Source organism: Somniosus microcephalus, chromosome 6, assembly GCF_052327205.1.
Source record: "Somniosus microcephalus isolate GS21.2 chromosome 6, FLI_Smic_1.0, whole genome shotgun sequence".
In the NCBI taxonomy this organism is placed as follows: Eukaryota; Metazoa; Chordata; class Chondrichthyes; order Squaliformes; family Somniosidae; genus Somniosus; species Somniosus microcephalus.
The window spans coordinates 1,367,207-1,392,494 of NC_140992.1; the positions used below are offsets into that span (position 1 = coordinate 1,367,207).

A 25,288-nucleotide genomic window follows, 5' to 3' on the forward strand; every position below is an offset into this window, starting at 1 on the left:
GGGTACACTGAGAGGGCTCACTAGACACACTGGGGTACAGTGGAGAGGGTTCAGTGGGGTACACTGGGAGGGCTCACTAGACACACTGGGGTACAGTGGAGAGGGTTCAGTGGGGTACACTGGAGAGGGCTCACCAGACACACTGGGGTTCAGTGGAGAGGGCTCAGTGGCGTACACTGGAGAGGGCTCACCAGACACACTGGGGTACAGTGGAGAGGGCTCAGTGGGGTACACTGGGAAGACTCACCAGACACACTGGGGTACAGTGGAGAGGGCTCAGTGGGGTACACTGAGAGGGCTCACTAGACACACTGGGGTACAGTGGAGAGGGTTCAGTGGGGTACACTGGGAGGGCTCACTAGACACACTGGGGTACAGTGGAGAGGGCTCAGTGGCGTACACTGGGAGGGCTCACTAGACACACTGGGGTACACTGGAGAGGGCTCACCAGACACACTGGGGTTCAGTGGAGAGGGCTCACTAGACACACTGGGGTACAGTGGAGAGGGCTCAGTGGGGTACACTGGGAGGGCTCACTAGACACACTAGGGTACAGTGGAGAGGGTTCAGTGGGGTACACTGGGAGGGCTCACCAGACACACTGGGGTACACTGGAGAGGGCTCACCAGACACACTGGGGTTCAGTGGAGAGGGTTCAGTGGGGTACACTGGGAGGGCTCACCAGACACACTGGGGTACAGTGGAGAGGGCTCAGTGGGGTACACTGGAGAGGGCTCACCAGACACACTGGGGTTCAGTGGAGAGGGCTCAGTGGGGTACACTGGGAGGGCTCACCAGACACACTGGGGTACAGTGGAGAGGGCTCAGTGGGGTACACTGGGAGGGCTCACCAGACACACTGGGGTACAGTGGAGAGGGCTCAGTGGGGTACACTGGAGAGGGCTCACCAGACACACTGGGGTTCAGTGGAGAGGGCTCAGTGGGGTACACTGGAGAGGGCTCACCAGACACACTGGGGTACAGTGGAGAGGGCTCAGTGGGGTACACTGGGAGGGCTCACCAGACACACTGGGTTAACATAATGTATAGCTTTTCCAGAAGAAGTTTTTGCAATCTTTCCACAGCCTCATTCCCAGCTGACGATGCTGGGATTTCAGTGGGGTCTTGTGTTCTGCTGGAGTCTCAACTTTGGAGGCATCCACTTCTACAGCTTCATTGTCTGGATCGGCCACAACATGTAGTCGCTGCACCATCGTGTCCTCCAGGAGATCCTGCAAGGAAGCAACAAAAGTATTGACGGGAGTGTTGATCCTCTGTGTTTACATTGCCTGCGCCACCTGGTGCTGAGGGCAGCTGCCTTATTCTTAGAATTTCTTTCGTTCTACTTTATAATTCCAAATTTTGAAAAGGAACAAATTATTTCTAATTTTACACAGTCACCTGCGCTCTCCTGGCCAAAAACACCCAGGTTTCATCGCCAGTCTGTTCTGGTTACAGCCAGAGCCATGGTGGAGGGGTTCGGTGTCCATGTGATAGGGAGGGCAAAAAGTCAGCCAGGATTCCACTACTCTGCACTGTTCAATGACTCTGGTGTGGATGTTTGGTGAGGATGGGCTCACGCTCAGCTGGGGGGGTCCCTCCACACTTGGACAGCCTGCCAATTTTCCAACATGATACTGCTCAAAAAAATGGGTTTGCAGCAGAATTGGCAAGGAAATATACACTCACCACCTACCCACCCATTTAATCTCCTCCTACAGCCCATGTACATTCTCCCCGATCATGGAAATGAACCCAATTCGGTGGGGTATAAAGCTGACTGCCTATTGGCTATCACTCATTTCTCACCCAACAATAAAAGTTAATTAGCTCATTACCATAAATGGAATGACGTCTGTCAACAGGAGCCCAGATTCCCATTTAGCAGCTGATAAATAATGAATCAAAACTCTCACATTGACAGATAAATATTTGGCATCGAAATCACTTCCTTAAATCGCTTCAATATGAGCATAACAGAATTCGCGCCGTTGGGTTAGCTCCCATGTTCAATCTCCGTTCTAATGATTGCTGTGTTGACATCCTGATGATGAGCACGGATATGAATCAGACCGCAGTATACTCTTTCTGATGGGGTAATTAAACAAATGGACTGTAACTAAAATAACTTTAAATAAAACTTAACAAATTAAATTAAAATTTCATTGGCCGGAATGATGATGCACTCCAGTCCCGATCGCAGTGTAGAGCTACATTCCGAATTGTTGCCCCCCTCTATGGAGAGGCAGGTAAAGCAGTCAGAATAATCTGGCTCACACTGTGTTGAACAGCAAGTGGCGAGTCCCTCGGCAAGATCATTGTGTCCTCATTAAAATATAACACAATAATGAATGGCAGTGGAATAACAGTGTTTATATATCCTCTTAACAGCTTCTCTTCCATTTATTAAGCGAGGGAGTGAAATCTCTCATTAACACTCTGATGGCTCTTAATGACACATTGGCAGATGAATTGATTTATTCAGGATTATGCTAAGGAACCTCTCCACGTGCTGTTACAGGAAGTCCTCCCAATGGGTTTTACCCTAAAGATTTAATCAAACGTGATAATTTAGACAGCTGGAGTGGAGAGGGGTAAATATTACAATCCTCCACTAATAAACATCTTTCTAACTCTAATCTATTGCCGGATTAATAGACCGAGACTTAAGAAAGATCGCTGGCAATCAGAATTGTTTACAAACTACATATCGGCGGGATGAACACATCGACCATCCGCCCGGGGAGTTTTCAGATCAGTTCTCCAGCAGATTCTCCACTGGAGGATCTATTGCTTCACCGTTGAACCTGCAGCGTAGGTCGCCAATGTCACAGCAATTTCCAAAAGGAACCGTTACGGCAAAAACGTTAACCTCCCCGCCTCTGTTTATGATGGAGGCAGAGGAGTCGGGGGGGGCAGAGGTACGGGGTGCAGAGGGCAGAGGGCGAGGTGCAGCAAGCAGTTAGGAAGGCAAATGGTATGTTGGCCTTCATTGCAAGAGGATTTGAGTACAGGAGCAAGGATGTCTTACTACAGTTATACAGGGCATTGTTGAGACCACACCTGGAGTACGGTGTGCAGATTTAGTCTCCTTACCTAGTTGTGATATCCGAGTGGTAAGGTCAGAAACTGAGAAGCGAGATATTAGGAACAAAACCCAACTGCTTATTTACCCGGTGTAGCAGAGAAACATCTCTTACAGGCTGCAAGCAAAGCACACAATTCTTACTGCACGATGGCAAGATGGAGGATTCACCTCTGAGTCATACCCATAATGCAATGCCACATTACCGTATAAACTGGTGTACCAGGACATTGAATACATGACCCATTACCTTAAAAACTGGTGAATGTGAACCCTTAATATTTGGCTCCATCTGGTGGATAACTTAAACATTACACCCCAGATTACTATATCCCTCCCCTCTTAAGTTGAACATTAATTTCTTAACAACATTCTTAAAAAGTCCCATAAGGAAACTCCTTTAATGATAGTCCATACTGAACGAATCTAGCAGGTCGTTATCAATCTCTCTGGTGGTTTGTGAGTCCTTGGTGAACGTCTTATGGTCAAGTCCCTGCTTGGTTGTGGTAGAGCCACCTGCTGCTCCTGAGCAGTACCCAGAGTATCTGACTCTGCTACAATGGTTTCCTCTTGACGAAGGGGTCCAGGTGGAACTGGCTCTGTTCGTGGTGGTGGTACCACCGATGCATTTGGATAACTGGGGGCCAACTTGTCCTCCGACATCTCCTCTGGAACCTCCAGTTCGATTTCCCCTTGTCTGGTCAGTATCTGATCTACATGTCTGCGTACTACCTGACCAGTTCCCACCATGACCGTATATGATACTGGACCAGTCATTGAGTCTATGATGCCAGGAATCCATTTTGGACCATAACTGAAATTCCTGGTAAGGACCGCATCTCCTTCTCCAAAACTGCGGTTCTTTGTCCTTCTGTCATGGTTCTCCTTTTGTTTGATTTGTTGGTTTTCCACCTTCCTTTTTAGATCTGGGTGAACCAGGTCAAGAGTGGAGCGTAGTCGACGTCCTAACAACAGCTCAGCAGGAGAGAGTCCTGTGGTAGATTGAGGTGTTATTCTGTAGCTGAACAGAACTCGTGACACCTTGGCTGCCAAACTCCCTTCCGCACTTTTTTTCATCATCTCCTTAAATGTTTGTACGGCTCTCTCCGCAAGTCCATTTGAAGACGGATGATATGGAGCTGAGGTCACGTGCACTAAGCCATTGTTTCTCATGAACTCTTTTGTTTCTGTACTCACAAAACACATGGCATTGTCACTTACAATCGAGATTGTGTCAATTGGGCTTATACTCACTGGAGTTTAGAAGGTTGAGAGGGGATCTCATCGAAACCTATAAAATTCTGTCAGGCCTGGACAGACTAGATGCAGGAAGGATGTTTCTGATGGCTGGGGAGTCCAGAACCAGGGGTCATAGTCTAAGGATAAGTGGTAAGCCATTTGGGACTGAAATGAGGAGGAATTTCTTCACCCAGAGAGTGGTGAACCTGTGGAATTCTTTGCCACAGAGGGCGGTGGAGGCCAGTTCATTAAATATATTCAAGAAAGAGTTGTGAGGGTGCCAGTCAGTTCCTTCTGTAACCTCTAGATGGCACCTTCACTTGTTTGTTTTCCTTGGTTAATTGTTTCTAGCCCTTTGCTAATTGTTCCTAGTCTCCTGTGTTAATTCTTAACGGCCTGTTAGCTGTTCATGGGTTTCACCTGGTTTTCTTGGTATATAAGTTCTGTGGTTGCTTTCCCTCTTTGCTCAGTCCTAACCAGGGAACCGGGGACTAGCCTTCGCTCTGTGGCTGCTGGCTTTGACTAGCTGGCTGCCATGGTTCTCGAGCTCTGTATTTAAGATGTATCTAAGTCTGTGTTCTTGTTGTTCTTAGTCTTGATAAGGTGCTGGGCTGGACTAGCGTGTTGCCATGCTGGCGCTTGTCTTGAGCTCTGTATTGATAAGCCTTTACCCCTGTGGTAGCCCCTTGTGATAGCTTGTCTCGAGTCTCATCTCGGCAAGCTGGTTGCACTTGTGGTAAGCTTATCCCAGCTCAGTATGGACAAGTAAGTTGCCTCATGGAAGCTGTCCTGAGTTCCTATCTTGACTAGCCGTTTTGTAACTTGTCTCGAGTTCTATGTATATTGTTGTGTTCCTTGTATGAATCTAGTTATGTGTGAATCTAGTAAAGTACCTTAAAGATTGTATACCTGCCTCTAGCCTGGTTTCTGCACTTGGGTCCAGAACCTACCTTGCCCGGAGAGCACGGCCCCGTATCTACATGGCCCCGTGGCTCCCCACACCCGTGACAAGAGTTGGATATATTTCTTAAGGCTAAAGGGATCAAGGGATATGGGGAGAAGGCAGGGACAGGGTACTGAATTTGGATGATCAGCCATGATCTCATTGAATGGCGGAGCAGGCTCGAAGGGCTGAATGGCCTACTCCTGCTCCTATCTTCTATGTTTCTATGTTTCCTGTTAGCTAGCCAATCTTCTATCCATGCCAATATGTTACCCCTTACACCATGAATTTTTATTTTCCACAACAACCTTTGATGTGGCACCTTATCAAATGCCTTCTGGAAATCTAAGTACAGTACATCCACCAGTTCCCCTTTATCCGCAGCACATGTTACTTCCTCAAAGAATTCCAATAAATTGGTTAAACATGATTTCCCTTGCACAAAACCATGTTAACTCTGCCCAATTACTTTGAACTTTTCTAAGTGCCCTGCTATAACGTCTTTAATAATAGATTCTAACATCTTCCCTATGATAGGTGTTAAGCTAACTGGCCTGTAGTTTCCTGCTTTCTGTCTCCCTCCCTTTTTGAATAAAGGAGTTACATTTACTATTTTCCAATCAAATGGAACCTTTTCTGAATCTAGGGAATTTTGGAAAATTAAAACCAACGCATCAATTATCTTACTAGCCATTTCTTATAAGACCCTAGGATGAAGTCCATCAGGACCCGGGGACTTGTCAGCCCGCAGCTCCAACAATTTGCTCAGTACCACTTCCCTGGTGATTATAATTGTCTTGAGTTCCTCCCTCCCTTCCATTTCCTGATTTACAGCTATTTCTGGGATGTTACTTGTACCCTCTAAACTTTTATAAAACGCTGGTTAGGTCTCAGCTGGAAATTGTGTCCAATTCTGGGCACTGCACTTTAGGAAGGATGTCAAGACCTTAGAGAGGGTGCAGAGGAGATTCACTGGAATGGTTCCAGGGATGAGGGACTTCAGTTATGTACAAAGAGTGGAGAAGCTGGGGTTGTTCTCCTTGGAGCAGAGAAGGAGAAGAGGAGATTTAATAGAGGGTTCAAAATTATGAACGAATTTGATCGAGTAAATAGGTAGAAAGTGTTCCCACTGGCAGAAGGGTCAGTAACCAGAGGACACAGATTTAAGATAATTGGCAAAAAAGCCATGGGCGGGGAGAGGACTTTTTTTTAAAAAATACAAAGCCAGCTATGATGATCTAGAATACACTGTCTGCAAGGGTGGAGGAAGCAGATTCAATAATATCTTTCAAAAGGGAATTGGATAAATACTTCATACAATCATAGAATGGTTACAGCACAGAAAGAGGCCATTTGGCCAGTCAAGCCCATGCCGGCTCTCTGCAGGAGCACTTCAGCTAGTCCCACTCCCCTGCCCTTTCCCCGTAGCCCTGCAATTTTTTTTCTTCAGATACTTAACCAATTCACTTTTGAAAGCCATGATTGAGTCTGCCTCCACCACCCTTTCAGGCAGTGCATTCCAGATCATAACCATTTGCTGATAAATGATTTCTCATGTTGCCTTTGGTTCTTCTGCCAATCACTTGAAAAGGGAAAAAAATTGCAGGGCTATGGGGAAAGAGCAGGGGAGTGGGATTAATTGGATAGCTCTTTGGCACAGGCAAGATGGGCCAAACGGCCTCATTCTGTGCTGTATCATTCTATGAATTAAACATGACAGAGGGTTGCCATAAAATTATCATGGCTACCACTGGCCATTGGCCACTTGCACATGGATGATTGTGATTCATGAATACAAAACCTTTGTCTGGGGACTGAGATATACACAGGACAACAGACAGAAGCCTCTTCAACCAATCACTCAATCTATGGGCATTGCTCACAACTGCTCATTGGCTGCTACAACAGGCTTTGTGTCACCAACCAGTTGATAAGATGAGCTGTTGAGGAATTTACCTTGCAACCTTGCAGTACATAAGAACATAAGAAATAGGAGCAGGAGTAGGCCATTCGGCCCTTCAAGCCTGCGCCACCATTCAATAAGATCATGGCTGATCTTCTGCCTCAATTCCATTCACCAGCCTTATCGCCATATCCCTTGATGCCTTTACTAGTCAGAAATCTATCGACTTCTGTTTTGAATATACCCAACGACTGAGCCTCCACAGCCCTCTGGGGTAGAGAATTCCAAAGATTCACCACCCTCTGTGAAGAAGTTTCTTCTCATCTCAGTCCTGAAGGGCCTACCCTTTATCTTGAGTCTCTCGCCCCTGGTTCTAGACTCCCCAGCCAAGGGAAACATTCGCCCAGCATCCACCCTATCAAGCCCTGTTATAATTTTGTATGCTTAAATGAGATTCCTCTCATTCTTCTGAATTCAAGAGAATATAGGCCTACTTTACTCAATCTCTTCTCATACGACAGTCCCATGCATGTCTCAGTGACAAACAGTGCATGTCCATTCTTTTTCCTGATTAAATCTATCACATCTTCGAATACAGGAGCAAGGATGTCTTGCTGCAGTTGTACAGGGCCTTGGTGAGACCACACCTTGAGTATTGTGTGCAGTTTTGGTTGCCTTATCCGAGGAAGGGTGTTCTTGCCATGGAGGGAGTGCAGTGAAGATTCACCAGACTGATAACTGGGATGGCTGGAATGACGTATGAGGAGAGATTGGGCTTATACTTGCCGGAGTTTAGAAGAATGAGAGGGGATCTCATTGAAACTTATAAAATTCTAACAGGACTACACAGACTAGATGCAGGAAGGATGTTCCCGATGGTGGTGATTCGTTAAGGTAGAAACATAGAAGATAGGAGCAGGAGTAGGCCATTCGGCCCCTCGAGCCTGCTCCGCCATTTAATGAGATCATGGCTGATCATCCAAATTTAGTACCCTGTCCCTGCTTTCTTCCTATATCCCTTGATCCCTTTAGCCTTAAGAAATATATCTAACTCCTTCTTGAATATATTTAATGAATTGGACTCAACTGCCTTTTGTGGTAGAGAATTCCACAGGTTCACCACTCTCTGGGTGAAGAAATTCCTCCTCATCTCAGTACTAAATGGCTTACCCCTTATCCTTAGACTATGACACCTGGTTCGGGACTCCCCCGCCATTGGGAACATCCTTCCTGCATCTAGTCTGTCTAGTCCTGTTAGAAGTTTATAAGTTTCAATGAGATCCCCTCTCATTCTTTTAGCTCCAGCGAATATAAGCCCAATCGACCCAACCTCTCCTCATACCTCATTCCTGCCATCCCAGGTATCAGTCTGGTGAATCTTCACTGCACTCCCTCCATGGGAAGAACATCCTTCCTCAGATAAGCCGACCAAAACGGAACACAATACTCAAGGTGTGGTCTCACCAAGGCCCTGTACAACTGCAACAAGACATCCTTGTTCCTGTACTCGAATCCTCTCGCTATGAAGGCCAACATACCATTTGCCTTCTTAACTGCCTGCTGCATCTGCATGCTTACCTTCAGCGGCTGGTGCACAAGGACACCCATGTCTCGTTTCACTTCCCCTTCTCCCAATGTATTGCCATTCAGATAATAATCTGCCTTCCTGTTTTTGCCACCAAAGTGGATAACCTCGCATTTATCCACATTATACTGCATCTGCCAAATCACCCAACCTGTCCAACTCATCCTGGAGTTTCTCAGCATCCTCCTCACAGCACACACCCACCCAGCTTTTGTTGTCTGCAAACTTGGAGATATTACATCTAGTTCCCTTGTCTAGATCATTAATATATATTGTGAATAGCTGGGGTCCTAGCACCGAACCCTGCGGTACCCAACTAGTCACTGCCTGCCACTCAGAAAAAGACCCATTTATTACAACTCTTTGCTCCCTGTCTGCCAACCAGTTCTCTATCCAAGTCAGTACCTTTCCCCCAATCCCATGTGTCTTAAATTTACATGCTAATCTCTTATGCAGGACCTTATCGAAAGCCTTCTGAAAGTCCAAATACACCACATCCACTGGTTCGCCCTTATCTATTCTACCAGTTACATTCTCAAAAAATTCCAGTAGATTAGTCAAGCAGAATTTACCTTTTGTAAATCCATGTTGACTTTGTCTGATCCTGTCACTGTTTTCCAAGTGCTCTGCTATTACATCTTTTATAATGGACTCTAGCATTTTCCCCACTGCCGATGTCAGGCTTACCGGTCTATAATTCCCTGTTTTCTCTCTACTACCTTTCTTAAATAGTGGAGTTACATTAGGTACCCTCCAAACCATGGGAACTGTGCCAGAGTCTATAGAATTTTGGAAGATGACCAGCAATGCATCTATTATTTCTAGGGCCACTTCCTTAAGTACCCTAGGATGTAGATTATCAGGCCATGGGGATTTATCGGCCTTCAATCCCATCAATTTCCCTAACACCATTTCCCTACAAATACTGATTTCTTTCAGTTCCTCCCTCTCATTAGACCCTATGTTCCCCGACATCTCTGGGTGGTTATTTGTGTCCTCCTTTGTGAAGACAGAACCAAAGTATGTATTTAATTGGTCAGCCATTTCTTTGTTCCTCATTATAAATTCCCTTGATTCTGACTGCAAGGGACGTACGCTTGACTTCACCAATCTTTTTCTCTTCACATATCTATAGAAGCTTTTACAATCAGTTTTTATGTTCCCTGCAAGCTTACACTCATACTCCATTTTCCCCCTCTTAATTAATCCATTTTTCCTCCTTTGCTGAATCCTAAACCGCTCCCAATCCTCAGGTTTGCTGCTTTTTCTGGCCAATTTACATGTCCTCTCCTTGGATCTTATGCTATTCCTAATTTCCCTTGTTAGCCACGCTTGCGCCACGTTTTTTGTTTTATTTTTATGCAACAAATTCTGTAGTTCATCCATGCGATCTTTAAATGTTTGACATTGCCTATCCACTGTCAACCCTTTAAGTAACGTTCCCCAATCCATCCTAGCCAACTCACACCTCATACCATTGTAGTTTCCTTTATTTAAATTCAGGACCCTAGTCGCTGAGTCAACTACTTCACTCTCCATCTTAATGAAGAATTCTATCATATTATGATCGCTCCTCCCCAAGGGGCCTCGCACAACTAGATTGCTAATCTATCCTTTCTCATGACATAATACCCAGTCTAAAATGGCCTGATCTCTAATTAGTTCCTCGACATTTTGGTCCAGGAAGCCATCCCATATACACTCTAGGAATTCCTCCTCCACAGTATTGTTATTAATTTGGTTAGCCCAATCTATATGTAGATTAACGTCATCCATGATAACTACTGTGCCCTTATTGCACGCATCTCTAATTTCCCATTTAATGCCATCCCCAACCTCAGCATTACTGTTTGGGGGTCTGTATGCAACTCCCACTAATGTTTTCTGCCGGGACATGTTGGAGAAGCTGGATTTGTTTTCATAAGAGCAAAGGAGGTTGAGGGCTGATTTGATAGAGGTGTACAAGATTATGATGGTTTGGATAGGCTAGATAGAGAAAGGCTGTTCCCACTGGTTGATGGCACAAAGACTAGGGGACACAGATTTAAGTTTTTGGGCAAGTGATACAGGGGGGATGTGAGGAAAATCTTTTTCACACAACGAGTGGTCATGACCTGGAACGCGCTGCCGATGGAAGTGATGGAAGCAGAGACACTCAGGCCTAGAAATTGGGTATAGCCCCGCTTGAGGCGTTAGAACTGGCGCTGCGCAAAGTTTATAGCCAGACGAAACTTATCGCCGCCTGGCGCGATATTGGGTTGCATCGCCCCTAAAGGGGATTGAGGCGCGAATTCAGGTGTTACACAGGACTCCTAAGGCACTAAACTTCTGGCACAACCCAATATCGGAGGGGACGGGTGCAGCGCAGGCGCTCTCAATTACTGATGACCACGAGACTTCCAGGTGCCGGCCAGCTCTTAAAGGAGTGGGGCAGTCAGCTTCAGCATCCATGCTCTTCGCCTTGCAGGCCTCAGAATCGGCGCAGGCCCTTCTCTGGTGCTAAAAACTTGGACCAGATGGAGAAGGTGAGACAGAGAGCAGAGCGCTTCACCAATGAGGCTCTGGAGCAATTGGTGGCCGCAGTGGAGTGCCGGCGAGATGTTCTCTACCCAACCAATGGCACGAGGCCGAATCATAAGGACTACCGACGAGCTTGGAGGGATGTATGCCAGAGGGTCAACTCCAGCAGCATGGTGACCAGGAGCCCTGTCCAACGCAGAAAGAAATTCAACGACCTCACTCGGGTCGTGAGGGTGAGTGTTGTTTCTGCAAACTTCTGCATCCCTTCATTTGCACCTGACTTTATGGCTACAGGGTGGGCTGTGCCCCCTTGGCCATCTGCCAGCAAGCACCCATGGCCCTTTCTGGGCACACACATGCACATTTGACTCAAGGCATCATGTAAGGGCTCTTGCACCATGGGGGGCATGAGATGATCACTCAGGGCATCATGTAAGGGCTCTTCCACCATGGGGGGCATGAGATGATCACTCAGGGCATCATGTAACATAACTTCCCCTCCTTTCCCCTACAGTCCAAGCTGGCAAGGATTGGCAAAGACCAGCTTCGCACCGGTGGAGGACCTCCACAAGTGGTCACTCTCACGGATCTTGAGGAGAGAGTCCACCAGATTCTTGGAGGACGTCTGAGTGGTCCTGCAACCACTGCAGCTGCCGACCCCATTGTCGACAGCGATGGTGAGGTTCTCACCTTTTACAACTGTCTCCTTCCACTTGTTCCCCCCGCCAGCATGCTTTCTCACTGTGGACCCATGTCATAGCCTTGCCGCAATCTGGCATCCCTTGCTGCCAAGCTGTCCTTTTGCTAAAGCCACTCTTCCACCTCCCTGCTTTCAGATGCTGCATCACCAGCTCGGGAGCCGGGCCCTCAAGCTGCCAGTGCCAGTGCCTCCGAAGGCTCAATGAGAAAATTACTGTCCAACAGAAGGTCAGCAACTCTCTCCAGCAACGATCAGAATGGCCAGCCCAAATGGCTGCAGCTTTTATACTAGTGCTGTCCCCTTTAAATAGCGCCCCCCGAGTCCGAGAAGGGCCTGGGAACGCTCCATCCAACTGTCACTAATAGCGCCAGGCGAAAAGGTTGCGGGCACCACCGAATATCCGGTCCGGGGCGCCAAAAAGGCGTTGCACACTGAAATGACGTCATGATCTGCCTGCGCCCACGGGCGAGCGAAAAGAGTTAGCGCCGGCGCTAAAAGGATACTCAATAAGGGAGGTGGCGCTATATTCACTGCGCCCGCCTGAAAATTGGGTAACGCCCCAATTCTCGGGCTCTTTAGGCGCTAATCGCTGGCGCTACCAACTGAATTTCTAGGCCTGATTGTTTTCAAGGGGAGACTGGATAGGCACTTGAGGGAAATAAACTTGCAGGGCTACGGAGATAGAGCGGGGGAATGGGACTGACTGGATTGCTCGGCACAGACTCAATGGGCCGAATGGCCTCCTTCTGTGCCATTATGACTGACACACAGACTGCAGCGTAGACAGTGAGGGCACACACAGACTGCAGGGTAGACAGTGAGGGCACACACAGACTGCATGGTAGACAGTGAGGGCACACACAGACTGCAGCGTAGACAGTGAGGGCACACACAGACTGCAGCGTAGACTGCAGGGTAGACAGTGAGGGCACACACAGACTGCAGGGTAGACAGTGAGGGCACACACAGACTGCAGGGTAGACAGTGAGGGCACACACAGACTGCAGCGTAGACAGTGAGGGCACACACAGACTGCAGCGTAGACAATGAGGGCACACACAGACTGCAGGGTAGACAGTGAGGGCACACACAGACTGCAGGGTAGACAGTGAGGGCACACACAGACTGCAGGGTAGACAGTGAGGGCACACACAGACTGCAGGGTAGACAGTGAGGGCACACACAGACTGCAGGGTAGACAGTGAGGGCACACACAGACTGCAGGGTAGACAGTGAGGGCACACACAGACTGCAGGGTAGACAGTGAGGGCACACACAGACTGCAGGGTAGACAGTGAGGGCACACACAGACTGCAGGGTAGACAGTGAGGGCACACACAGACTGCAGGGTAGACAGTGAGGGCACACACAGACTGCAGGGTAGACAGTGAGGGCACACACAGACTGCAGGGTAGACAGTGAGGGCACACACAGACTGCAGCGTAGACAGTGAGGGCACACACAGACTGCAGCGTAGACAATGAGGGCACACACAGACTGCAGGGTAGACAGTGAGGGCACACACAGACTGCAGGGTAGACAGTGAGGGCACACACTTCAACTTAGTACAGCACAAGTGTGAATTAAATATTCATTATCAACCCTTGTTGCATGTAAATGAGGGAGTATTCCCACATACGGACTTTTATTGGGTTAATGAGTGCACATCATCTCTGATTTGTCCTGTGACTGAATAAATCAAATATTTACTTTTATTTGCTCAATGGCTGAGTGAATAAGAACAGTTTTGACATTTATTTCCCCAGTTGAACATTTATTTACCAAGCTCTTCAGTAAGTGGACAGAGTTGAATAAATGGCACTTCACACATGTACAGAGTAAATCCCTGCCCAGGAATCGCCACTCTCCCACGGATCACTAACCATTCCAGTTAACAGCTGCAGGAGGTGCTATCTCAATGAAAAGTGTTCATTAACCTCCCATGTTGCAGTTGTTTGAAATAGGCGGACACATGACAAATGTAATTTAACACAGAGAGACATGAAGTGATACATTTTGGTAGGAACAATGAGGAGAGGCAATATAAAAAAAAGGGAGCAATTTTAAATGGGGTGCAGGAAGAGAGAGACCTGGGGGTGGACGTACACAGGTCTTTGATAGTGGCAGGACAAGTTGAGTAGGCTGTTAAAAAACCATTTGGGATCGTTTGCTTTATTAATAGAGGAATAGAGTAGAAAAGCGAGGAAGTTACGCTAAACCTTTCTAAAACACTGGTTAGGCCCCAGCTGGAGTATTGTGTTCAATTCTGGGCACCGCACTTTAGGATGTCAAGGCTTTGGAGAGGGTGCTGAGGAGATTGACAAGAATGATTCCAGGGATGAGGGACTTCAGTTATGTGGAGAGACTGGGGAAGCTGGGGTTGTTCTCCTTAGAGCAGAGAAGGTTAAGGGGAGATTTGATAGAGGTGTTCAAAATCATGAATAGTTTTGATAGAGTAAATAAGGGGAAACTGTTTCCAGTGGCAGAAGGGTTGGTAGCCAGAGGACACAGATTTAAGATGATTGTCAAAAGAACCAGAGGCGACATGAAGAAACATTTTTTTATATAAACTCAGTGAGTTGTTGTGATCTGGAATGTGCTGCCTGAAAGGGCGGTGGAAGCAGATTCAATAGAAACTTTCAAAAGGGAATTTGATAAATACTTGAAGGGGTGAAATTTGCAGGGCTGTGGGGAAAGAGCGGGGGAGAGAGATTAATTGGCTAGCTCTACCAAAGAGCTGGCACAGGCATGATGGGCCGAATGGCCTCCTTCTGTGCTGCTATGATGTTGTACCTTATTGTTCACAGTGATGTGGATATTGCATTCGTAAATAAAAATTAACAGGTTAGACAGAAATGTATAATTCTAACAATGAACAGAATCGTTAAATCCCTTTTCTGTTTTTTGCAAAATGGGATTGTGATAAATTATAAGAGGTTATATAATTCTACAAATCTGCTGTAAGTGTTTGGAGCTAGTTCTCACAGGACTTGCTCCCTTGCCAAGTTTGCGCTCAGCGCCCGAGTTTTATTCCAGGTACACACTGCCCTTGCCTTTAATGCTGCACCTAGACTAAAAGTAACATGGGTGCTGTTAGATTGGGAAAGTCACCAGCGACTCTGAGATTTAAATTTAGATGCCATTTAAATGCTGGGATGGCAGCATCTGGGAGAGAAGCAAATCCAGGCTAGTGTTTGGGTGAGTTCCTTTCAAACACTTGAATGTTAACGAGTCTTTTTTAGGGATCAGCTGTGACTTAGTGTAGCACTCTTGCTTTTTGATTCAGAAAGTCATGGGTTCAAGACCCACTCCAGAGAGTTGAGCAGATAATCCAAGCCTACACTTCAGTGCAGTACTGAGGAAGTGCTGCACTGTTAGAGGTGCCATCTTTTGGATCAGATGTTAAATTCAGGTGGGCGTAAAAGATTCCATGGCACTATTTCACAGAAGAGTCGTGGAGTTTTCCCCAGTGTCCTGGACAATATTTATCCCTCAACCAACATCACTAAAAACAGATTATCTGGCCAGGATCACATTACTGTTTGTGAGATCTGGCTGTGCACAAATTGGCTGCCATATTTCCTACATCACAACAGTGACTACACTACAAAAAAAAGCACTTCACTGGCTGTGTGAGTTGTGACTCAATGGGTCACACTCTCGCCGCTGAGTCAGAAGGTTGTGGGTTCAAGTCCCACTCCAGAGACTTGAGCACAAAAATCTAGGCTGATACTCTAGTGCAGTACTGAGGGGTCCCGGAAAGTTCTCATCTATTAGCAAACCATTTCCCTTCCTCATCTGCAGGGAGCACTGCACTGTCCGAGGTGCCGTCTTTCGGATGAGACGTTAAACTTGAGGCCCTGTCTGCTCTCTCAGGTGGATGTAAAAGAGCGGGGGAGTTCTCCCTGGTGCTGTGACCAATATTTATCCCTGAAACAGATTATCTGGTCATTATCACATTGCTGTTTGTGGGAGCTTGCTGTGCACAAATTGGCTACTGCGTTTCCTACATTTCAAAAAGTACTTCATTGTGAAGTGCTTTGGGACGCCCTGAGGTTGTGAAAGGTGCTATAGAAATGCAAGTCTTTCTTTCAGTAACTTGTGATAGCTAGATTAATGTGACTGTTGTAGATTCTATTCATTGCCATCCGGATACAATTCAGCGCTCGATTTGAAGTGTATTGGGTTAGATTGTCCATGCGGATTATAGATTAATTACTGTTACTTTTCCAATAGAAATGCCTCTCCTATTGGCAGATGTTGTGAAACCTGTGAGTTGGAGTCTTTCTTACCTGAGCCATGGATGTCTGGGGGATTTCGCGATACCTGCTGTCTGTGGGAGCCGAGTCGACACTCAGCACTGCCAGGACGATGGAGAGGGCGAGGGCGCACCACATCTCTGCTCCAAGGGAAGAGGAAGCACAGATGGAAGTGTTCAGTGACTTTCAGAGCTGGCTCTGTGGACAGCTCCGCTCATTCTGGCCTTTTAAACCCGCTCTCTCATGTCACAGGAGGGGTCCCGGAAAGTTCCCATCTATTAGCAAACCATTTCCCTTTCTCATCCGCATCAATTAGCTAAAGTGACGAAAAACACCATTCGAACAACTCTGCAACTTGCGAACTGCCCTTTCCTGCAAGGTTGGTCTTTCAGACTTTGGGTTAGTGACAATCTGAGGGCGAGTTCTCCCTCCAGTTACTCCAGCTGTTCGCTTTGCACTGTCCAGCTGTCAAAAAGTCCAAGGCCGTTTAGTAAACGAGGAATGGGCCATTGATCTCATTGACACGGAATCCACAGAGACCTCGTTACACTGCGAAGAAAGTTGGCATCGCCAATTAAAGCTGGACATTTGTAAATGCCCTTCCGTCTGTCCGTGGCATCTCCCATTTTGCCTCAAACGTGAGGCACTTTTGAAAAAGCCTTTTAGCATTAAATTAAAACCCAACTTTAGCCTCACCAAATCAATACTTCTCGATTTATCCCATCTTCCCCCTTTGTGTTGTGCTGCACCGTGAATACTCGGCCCTTCCATCTTTCGGATGACACGTTATACAGAGGGCCCGTCTGCTCTCTCAGGTGGGCGGAAAAGATCCCAGGACACTATTTCGAAAAAGAGCAGGGGAGTCATCCGGTGTCCTGGGCAATATTTATCCCTCAATCAACGTCACTAAAACAGATTATCTGCCCCTTGGGTCCGAGCGGTCATAATATGGTCGAATTTTTCATTAAGATGGAGAATGAAGTAGTTGACTCAGAGACTAGGGTCCTAAATTTAAATAAAGGAAACTAAGAACATAAGAAATAGGAGCAGGAGTAGGCCAATCGGCCCCTCGAGCCTGCTCCGCCATTCAATAAGATCATGGCTGATCTGATCCTAACCGCCAATCTACTATCACAGAACCATCTCCTGAATCTAACAGAATTAGACACACGAAATAGGAGCAGGATCAGGCTACACGGCCCCTGGGCCCGCTCCGCTACCCACAGGGCCATGTCCGATCCAAACCTAGACTTGTGTCCAAATTCCTGCCCGCACCCCGTAACCCTTAATTCCCTTTACTTCTAGGAAACTGTCTATTTCTGTTTTAAATTTATGTAATGATGTAGCTTCTACAGCTTTTTGGGGCAGCATATTCCATGGACCTACCACCCTCTGAGTGAAGTAGTTTCTCCTCATCTCAGTTTTGAAAGAGCAGCCCCTTATTCTAAGACTATGCCCCCTAGTTCTAGTTTCACCCATCATCGGGAACACCCTCCCCGCATCCACCCGATCCAACCCCGTCACAATCTTATATGTTTCAATAAGATCGCCTCTCATTCTTCTGAACTCCAATGAGTAGAGTCCCAATCTACTCAACCTCTCCTCATATGTCCATCCCCTCATCCCCAGGATTAACCAAGTGAACCTTCTTTGTACTGACTCGAGAGCAAGTATGTCTTTTCTTAAGTATGGACACCAAAACTGTACGCAGTATTCCAGGTGCGGTCTCACCAATACCTTGTACAACTGAAGCAATACCTCCCTGTTTTTATATTCTATCCCCCTAGCAATGAAAGCCAACATTCCATTGGCCTTCTTAATCACTTGCTGCACCTGCATACTAACCTTTTGAGTTTCGTGCACCAGGACCCCCAGATCCCTTTGTACTTCAGTACTTTCCAGTTTCTTGCCATTAAGATAATAACTTGCTCTACGATTTTTCCTGCCAAAGTGCATAACCTCACACTTTCCAGTATTGTATTCCATCTGCCAAATCTCTGCCCACTTACTTAGCCTGTCTATGTCCCCTTGCAGGTTTTTTATGTCCTCCTCACTCACTACTTTCCCTCCCATCTTAGTATCATCTGCAAACTTTGATATGTTACACTCGGTCCCCTCCTCCAAATCATTAATATAGATTGTAAAGAGTTGGGGACCCAGCACCGACCCCTGCAGAACACCACTAGTTACTGATTGCCATTCTGAGAATGAACCATTTATCCCAACTCTCTGCCTTCTGTTAGATAGCCAATCCTCTATCCATGCCAGAATATTACCCCCAATCCCGTGATTTTTTATCTTAAGCAATAATCTTTTGTGTGGCACCTTGTCAAATGCCTTTTGGAAGTCTAAATACACTACATCCACTGGTTCCCCTTTATCCACCCTATATGTTACTTCCTCAAAGAACTCCAGCAAATTTGTCAAACATGACTTCCCCTTCATAAAACCATGCTGACTTTGTCCTATTAAATTATGATTATCCAAATGTCCTGTTACTGTCTCCTTAATAATGGACTCCAAAATTTTACCTACCACAGATGTTAGGCTAACCGGTCTATAGTTTCCAGCCTTCTGTCTACTGCCCTTTTTAAATAAGGGTGTTACATTAGCAGTTTTCCAGTCTGCCGGGACCTTTGCTGAGTCCAGGGAGTTTTGGAAAATTATTACCAATGCATCCACAATCCCTACCGTCACTTCCCTCAAGACCCTAGGATGTAAGCCATCAGGTCCAGGTGATTTATCCACCTTGAGTCCCATTATTTTACCAAGTACGACTTCCTTAGTGATTTTAATCATGTTTAGCTCCTCCCCCCCTATAGCCCCCTGTTTGTCCAGTGTTGGGATATTCTTAGTGTCTTCTACTGTAAAGACTGATACAAAATATTCATTCAGTGTTTTTGCCATCTCCATATTTCCCACCATTAATTTCCCGGTCTCATCCTCTAAGGGACCAACGTTTACTTTAGCCACCCTTTTTCTTTTTATATAACTATAAAAACTCTTACTATCTGTTTTTATATTTTTTGCTAATTTACTTTCATAATCTATCTTCCCTTTCTTAATCAATCTTTTTGTTATTTTTTGCTGTCTTTTAAAGTTTTCCCAATCCTCTATCCTCCCACTATGATGGTCTGAGGTGCGAGTTGGGTAGGATTGATTGGGGAATGTCACTCAAAGGGTTGACGGTGGATAGGCAATGGCAAACATTCAAAGACCGAATGGATGAACTACAGAATTTGTTCATCCCAGTTTGGCATAAAAATAAAAGAAAAAAGGTGACACAACCATGGCTAACAAGGAAAATTAGGGATAGCATAAGATCCAAGGAGAGGACATATAAATTGGCCAGAAAAAGCAATAATCCTGAGGATTGGGAACAGTTTAGGATTCAACAAAGGAGGACAAAGGGATTAATTAAGAAGGGGAAAATAGAATATGAGTGTAAGCTTGCAGGGAACATAAAAACTGACTCTAAAAGCTTTTATAGATATGTGAAGAGAAAAAGATGGTGAAGTCAAGCGTAGGTCCCTTGCAGTCAGAATCAGGGGAATTTATAATGGGGAACAAAGAAATGGCAGACCAACTAAATACATATTTTGGTTCTGTCTTCAAAAAGGGCACAAATAACTTCCCAGAGATGCCAGGGAGCATAGGGTCTGATGAAAGGGTGGAACTGAAAGAAATCAGTATTTGTAGGGAAATGGTGTTCGGAAAATTGATGGGACTGAATACGATAAATCCCCAGGGCCTGATAAGTACCCTAGGATGTAGATTAAGGAAGTGGCCCTAGAAATAGTAGATGCATTGCTGGTCATCTTCCAGAACTTGATAGACTCTGGAACAGTACCCATGGATTGGAGGATAGCTAATGTTACCCCACTATTCAAAAAAGGTGGTAGAGAAAAAGCGGGGAATTATAGACCGGTAAACCTGACATCGGTAGTGGGGAAAATGCTAGAGTCTATTATAAAAGATGTAATAGCAGAGCACTTGGAAAGCAGCGACAGGATCGGACAAAGTCAACATGGATTTACAAAAGGTAAATCGTGCTTGACAAATCTACTGTATTTTGAGGATGTAGTTGGTAAAATAGATAAGGGAGAACCAGTGGATGTGGTGTATTTGGACTTTCAGAAGGCTTTCGATAAGGTCCCGCATAACAGATTAGCGTGCAAAATTAAGGCACATGGGATTGGGGGCAAGGTATTGACTTGGATAGAGAACTGGTTGGCAGATAGAAAGCAAAGAGTTGGAATAAACGGGTCATTTTCCGAGTGGCAGGCAGTGACTCGTGGGGTACCGCAAGGATCGGTCCTAGGACCCCAGCTGTTCACAATATATATTAATGATCTGGACGAGGGAATTGGATGTAATATCTCCAAATTTGCAGACGACACAAAGCTGGGTGGGAGGGTATGCTGTGAGGAGGATGTCGTGAAACTCCAGTACAATTTGGACAGGTTGGGTGATTGGGCAGAAACATGGCAAATGCACTATAATGATGTGGATAAATGTGAGGTTATCCACTTTGGTGGCAAAAACAGGAAGGCAGATTATTATTTGAATGGCAATAGATTGGGAGAAGGGGAAGTGCAATGAGACCTGGGTGTTCTTGTGCACCAGTTGCTGAAGGTAAGCATGCAGGTGCAGCAGGTGGTTAAGAAGGCAAATGGTATGTTGGCCTTCGTAGCAAGAGGGTTCGAGTACAGGAACAAGGATGTCTTGCTGCAGTTGTACAGGGCCTTGTTGAGACCGCACCTTGAGTATTGTGTGCAGTTTTGGTCGCCTTACCTGAGGAAGGACGTTCTTGCCATGGAGGGAGTGCAGCGAAGATTCACCAGGCTGATACCTGGGATGGCAGGAATGACGTACGAGGAGAGATTGTGTCGATTGGGCTTATACTCACTGGAGTTTAGAAGATTGAGAGGGGATCTCATCGAAACCTATAAAATTCTGTCAGGCCTGGACAGACTAGATGAAGGAAGGATGTTTCCGATGGCTGGGGAGTCCAGAACCAGGGGTCGCAGTCTAAGGATAAAGGGTAAGCCATTTAGGACTGAGATGAGGAGGAATTTCTTCACCCAGAGAGTGGTGAACCTGTGGAATTCTTTACCACAGAAGGCAGTAGAGGCCAGTTCATTAAATATATTCAAGAAGGAGCCGAATGGCCTACTCCTGCTCCTATCTTCTATGTTTCTATGTTCATTATCACATTGTTGTTTGTGGGAGCTTGCTGTGTGCAAATTGACTGCTGCATTTCCTACATTACAACAGTGAATACACTTCAAAAAGTACTTAATTGGCTGTAAAGTGCTTTGGTTCATCAGGTGGTTGTGAAAGGTGCTATATAAATGCAAGTCTTTCTTCACCTGTTGCTGTCCTGCACCATGAACACTTGGCCCTTCACCTGCTGTGGTTCTGCACTCTGGGTGAGTTTCGCTCCCCACCTCCAGGTAGAGTTATGTAGCAGTATTGTTCCTGGACTAATAATCCAGAGAACCACAGCAGTTTGAGAATTTGAATTCAGTTGATAACATCTGGAAATAAAAATCTGGTGTCAGTAAGAGTGACCATGAAGCTGTCGGCTTGTCATAAAAACCCAACGGGTTCACTCACATCCTTTAGGGAAGGAAACCTGTCTGGCCTATGTGACTCCAGTCCCACACCAATGTGGTTGACTCTTAACTGCCCTCTGAAGTGGCCTAGCAAGCCCCTTAGTTGTATCAAACTGTTCAAGAAGGTGGCCCATCCGAGGGCAACTGGGGATGGGCAATATGCCGGATTTGCCAGTGATGCCTATATCCTAAGAAGGAATCTTTTTTTTTTTAAGTTGAGTTTCCTTCCTCACCCCATCTCCAGATGAAGTTACACCTGATTGGTAACCCTAGGCTGTTAAAGAGAATCTTTCTTTCCCCCTCCCCCCCCATTCTCTCCTCTTTCCCTCTGCTTCCCTGCAAGTACTTATTCAGGCTGGGATCAATGCGTGAGACACTCACCACTTTCTAATGACCCACCCAAGTGATAGGCCAATTAGTCTTACCTTGGTTAGGAACACAAAGGCACAACTCCCAGTGTCATTCCTGGTGCACTGTGTATCCCAGCCCGTGTAATGGAAGGAAAGTCAGACAGACAGAGTGGGCCAACCTGCACTATCTAATACTGCTGTGTGTCAGACTTTCACCCCATTGATATTTTAGCACAGTGCCTTCTCACTTGCATGTAATTCAGGCCCCGTCTTACTTTCCTGCTCTCTCCCCTTTATATTCTCCTTTCAGTACCTTTGTGAATGCTGTACTCAATTTACCAGCAATCTCAACTGGTGTCAAAACATTGCACATTTGGAGAACACTGCCAAAAATGTTCTTCCTTCATGTATCTCATGTTTATCTTGAAGTCATGACCTCCAGTCTTTGATTTCCCGACCAATGGAAGTTTTCTATCTGTGTTTACTATTCCTTTTCTTTTTCACCCCCCCCCCCAGACCCTTAGGCCTAGAAATTCATTAAGGCGCTGCCAGCTTTGCGGCCAGTTACCGCCTAAAGAGGGCTTCTGCGCCAAAAATGAGTTTGCGCTGATATTCAGCGCAGTGGTATTGGCGGCGCTAGCCGTTAGCGCTGCGCCGGCACCGATGACGTCATCGGTGTGCGCAGTGCCCCGGTTCCGCCCCGAAACCGGCCCGATCCCCATATTTAGTTGCGGCCGCCTCCTCCGAAGCGGCCGCAAACAGCGACCAGAAAACGGGGCCGTGCTGTAGCCTTAGTGGGACGCTTTAAAGGGGAAGGTGCGGCCGGCCGCTTTTTCGGCGGCCACCTGCCCGCACCTCCTTCCCCGGCCTCCTCCACCACCCCCCCCGCGGCATTGCCGGCTGCTTTCCGCGAACCCGGCACTTCTCCGTGGTGCTGGGCTCATTTGCCGGCACTCTCCAGCGGCGATCTCCCCGTTGCAGGCAGCTCCCCCTTAAGAGAAGGAGGAGGCCTGCAGTACCGCAGCCTGCCGCTCCGCAGCGGCTGGCGCAGCGGCGCCAAGAGCGCTGAAATTCAGTGTCAGCGCCCCAAGCGGAGGCGGGCACACCCTGGTATAGCGCCCGGTTCCGAATTGGGGTGCTAACACTGAATATCTGACGATCGCTAATGGCTCCCCGCCCAGCGCTAACTTTTGGGCGCGAGCGAGCTGGCCGCCCCAAAGTGAATTTCTAGGCCTTAATCTTCTCAATTCCAGAGAACTCAGGTCTAGTTGCACCTTCCTGTGTAACTTAGGCCCCTTATCTCTGGGGTAATTCAGGGAAATCAGTGTTGCTCTTTCTCCAGGGCTTGGAGTTCCTTCCTCTGGTAAAGCTTCACTCAGTCTCCACTGCATTGAGAAAATTACCATTAAAGGTATATTTTTATTCCTTATTTTGTTCTCAGACTGCATTACCTTGCATTTTCCTGTATTAACTTGTATGTGCCCACTCTCTTTGCTTCTTTATGGCCTCCTGTTGTCTCCTACATTTTTTTCCCAGTTTGGCAAGTTCTAGATGCTCTAATGTCCACCCTTCAGGGTAGATTTCCCTCAAACCACCGGCAGGTGGTCCAAATGGGGCTTCCACCCAACGCCCCGGCCCCAGCCCACTTTCCTCCCTGTGTCTGTTTAATAGGTAGGGTAGGCACCCAGAGAGAGGGAAGCCCACCCACCTCAGCCCCAGGAGAGGGCAGGAGACACTCGGAGACTAGTGGCTAAGGTTTGGACATCCCTCTCCAGGAACCTGGGAAGAGAGAGGGAGCGCAAGAGAAGCTCATGACTGGGCCTCTCCCTCCAATATGCTGCTCAGCAGGATTGCCATTGCTGTCTCCTGGTCTACCATTACTCACCTCTCCTTGTGGTCCCTTAACATAAGGCAGTCAGTCAGTGGGATGGCGGGCCACATTTCCATACAGCGGGGTACTGAAGACAGGACTAATGGTTGCCCCTGCTCGGGAGGGGGAAGGATATTTTAGGTTAGGGAGATGATGTGACAGTTAGCCCCACCCGATTTTCTGCTACTGTACTGACCAGAAATCCAAGACTTTGGCCTAGAAATTCATTAAGGCGCTGCCAGCTTTGCGCCCAGTTAACGCCTAAAGAGTGAATTTGCGCCAAAAATGAGTTTGCACATGTAAAGTCTGTGGGTTGTACGGTTAATAACGACACAGACTTCAGGAGTAACAAACAAACAGGTCTTTACTATTCGAAGGTCAGGGCGAATCTGCCCCAGCAATCCTGCCACAACACTTATATACTGGTGTGGTCACTATCGGTATTACAGTATACAGAAGCCAAACAAATAGTGCCACACCTAAAGTAGTTCTCTTAAAGGTGAACGGTTACATTCAATAGTTCCCTTAAAGGTAGACGGGTACATACACTACAATCCTCCCTTTTTAGCTTATTACTTACAGAGTCCCCGTTAAACATACATATCTTCAACTTCCTATAAAACAAATTACAGATATAATCTCGGTGGAGTCAATGTCATATAAAACAATTTACAGATATAATCTTGGTGGGAACAGTTCACAGGTTCAGTCTCTGCGGAAACAGTTCATAGGTTCAGTCTCTGATCTTGACTCGTTCCAAACAACATCTCTTTGGTGTAGCCGGTTCACATGGCTAGCGTGACTCCTCCATAGCCTTTTTTTTTGACGTAACAGCTTGAACTTTCGTCCTGTTGAACCAGGAGTGCGGACTTTTACAACCAACTGGCTGTCTTGATATTTTCCAGTTTTTCAACTAATTTAGTTCCTTTCGTAGTGTCCCGCCTGAGATGGTAGAAGTGCTAATATTTTAGACAGTTATTATCTTCTGCTTCTTCTTTTTCTTTTCTGCCTTTTTGACACTCTCGGAGCTCCTTTCTCGGCTGCCAGCTGTAGCGCCACCAACTCTCTATGTTCCTTAGACCTTAAGTGCTTCATCCGGATTTCAGCACTTTGGGAGTTTTCATCACAAACTGAGCAGACCAGATCCTCGTAATATTCAGTGTCACTCAACAGGTCATGGTAATATTCGGGGTCGTCCTGAGTTAAGCCAGTGAGA

The 25,288-nt window shown here is 46.6% G+C and overlaps 1 protein-coding gene across 1 annotated transcript; it reads right to left on the reverse strand.

The window, feature by feature from the left end:
- Window positions 1–1,034: 1,034 nt before the first annotated feature.
- Window positions 1,035–16,372, reverse strand: LOC147115367 (somatostatin-1A-like). The gene is made up of 2 exons (XM_085989558.1): window positions 16,268–16,372; window positions 1,035–1,232 (listed from the first exon to the last, which is right to left on the reverse strand). The coding sequence occupies exons 1-2, from the start codon at window positions 16,370–16,372 to the stop codon at window positions 1,035–1,037; spliced, it is 303 nt and encodes a 100-aa protein (XP_085845684.1).
- Window positions 16,373–25,288: the final 8,916 nt, after the last annotated feature.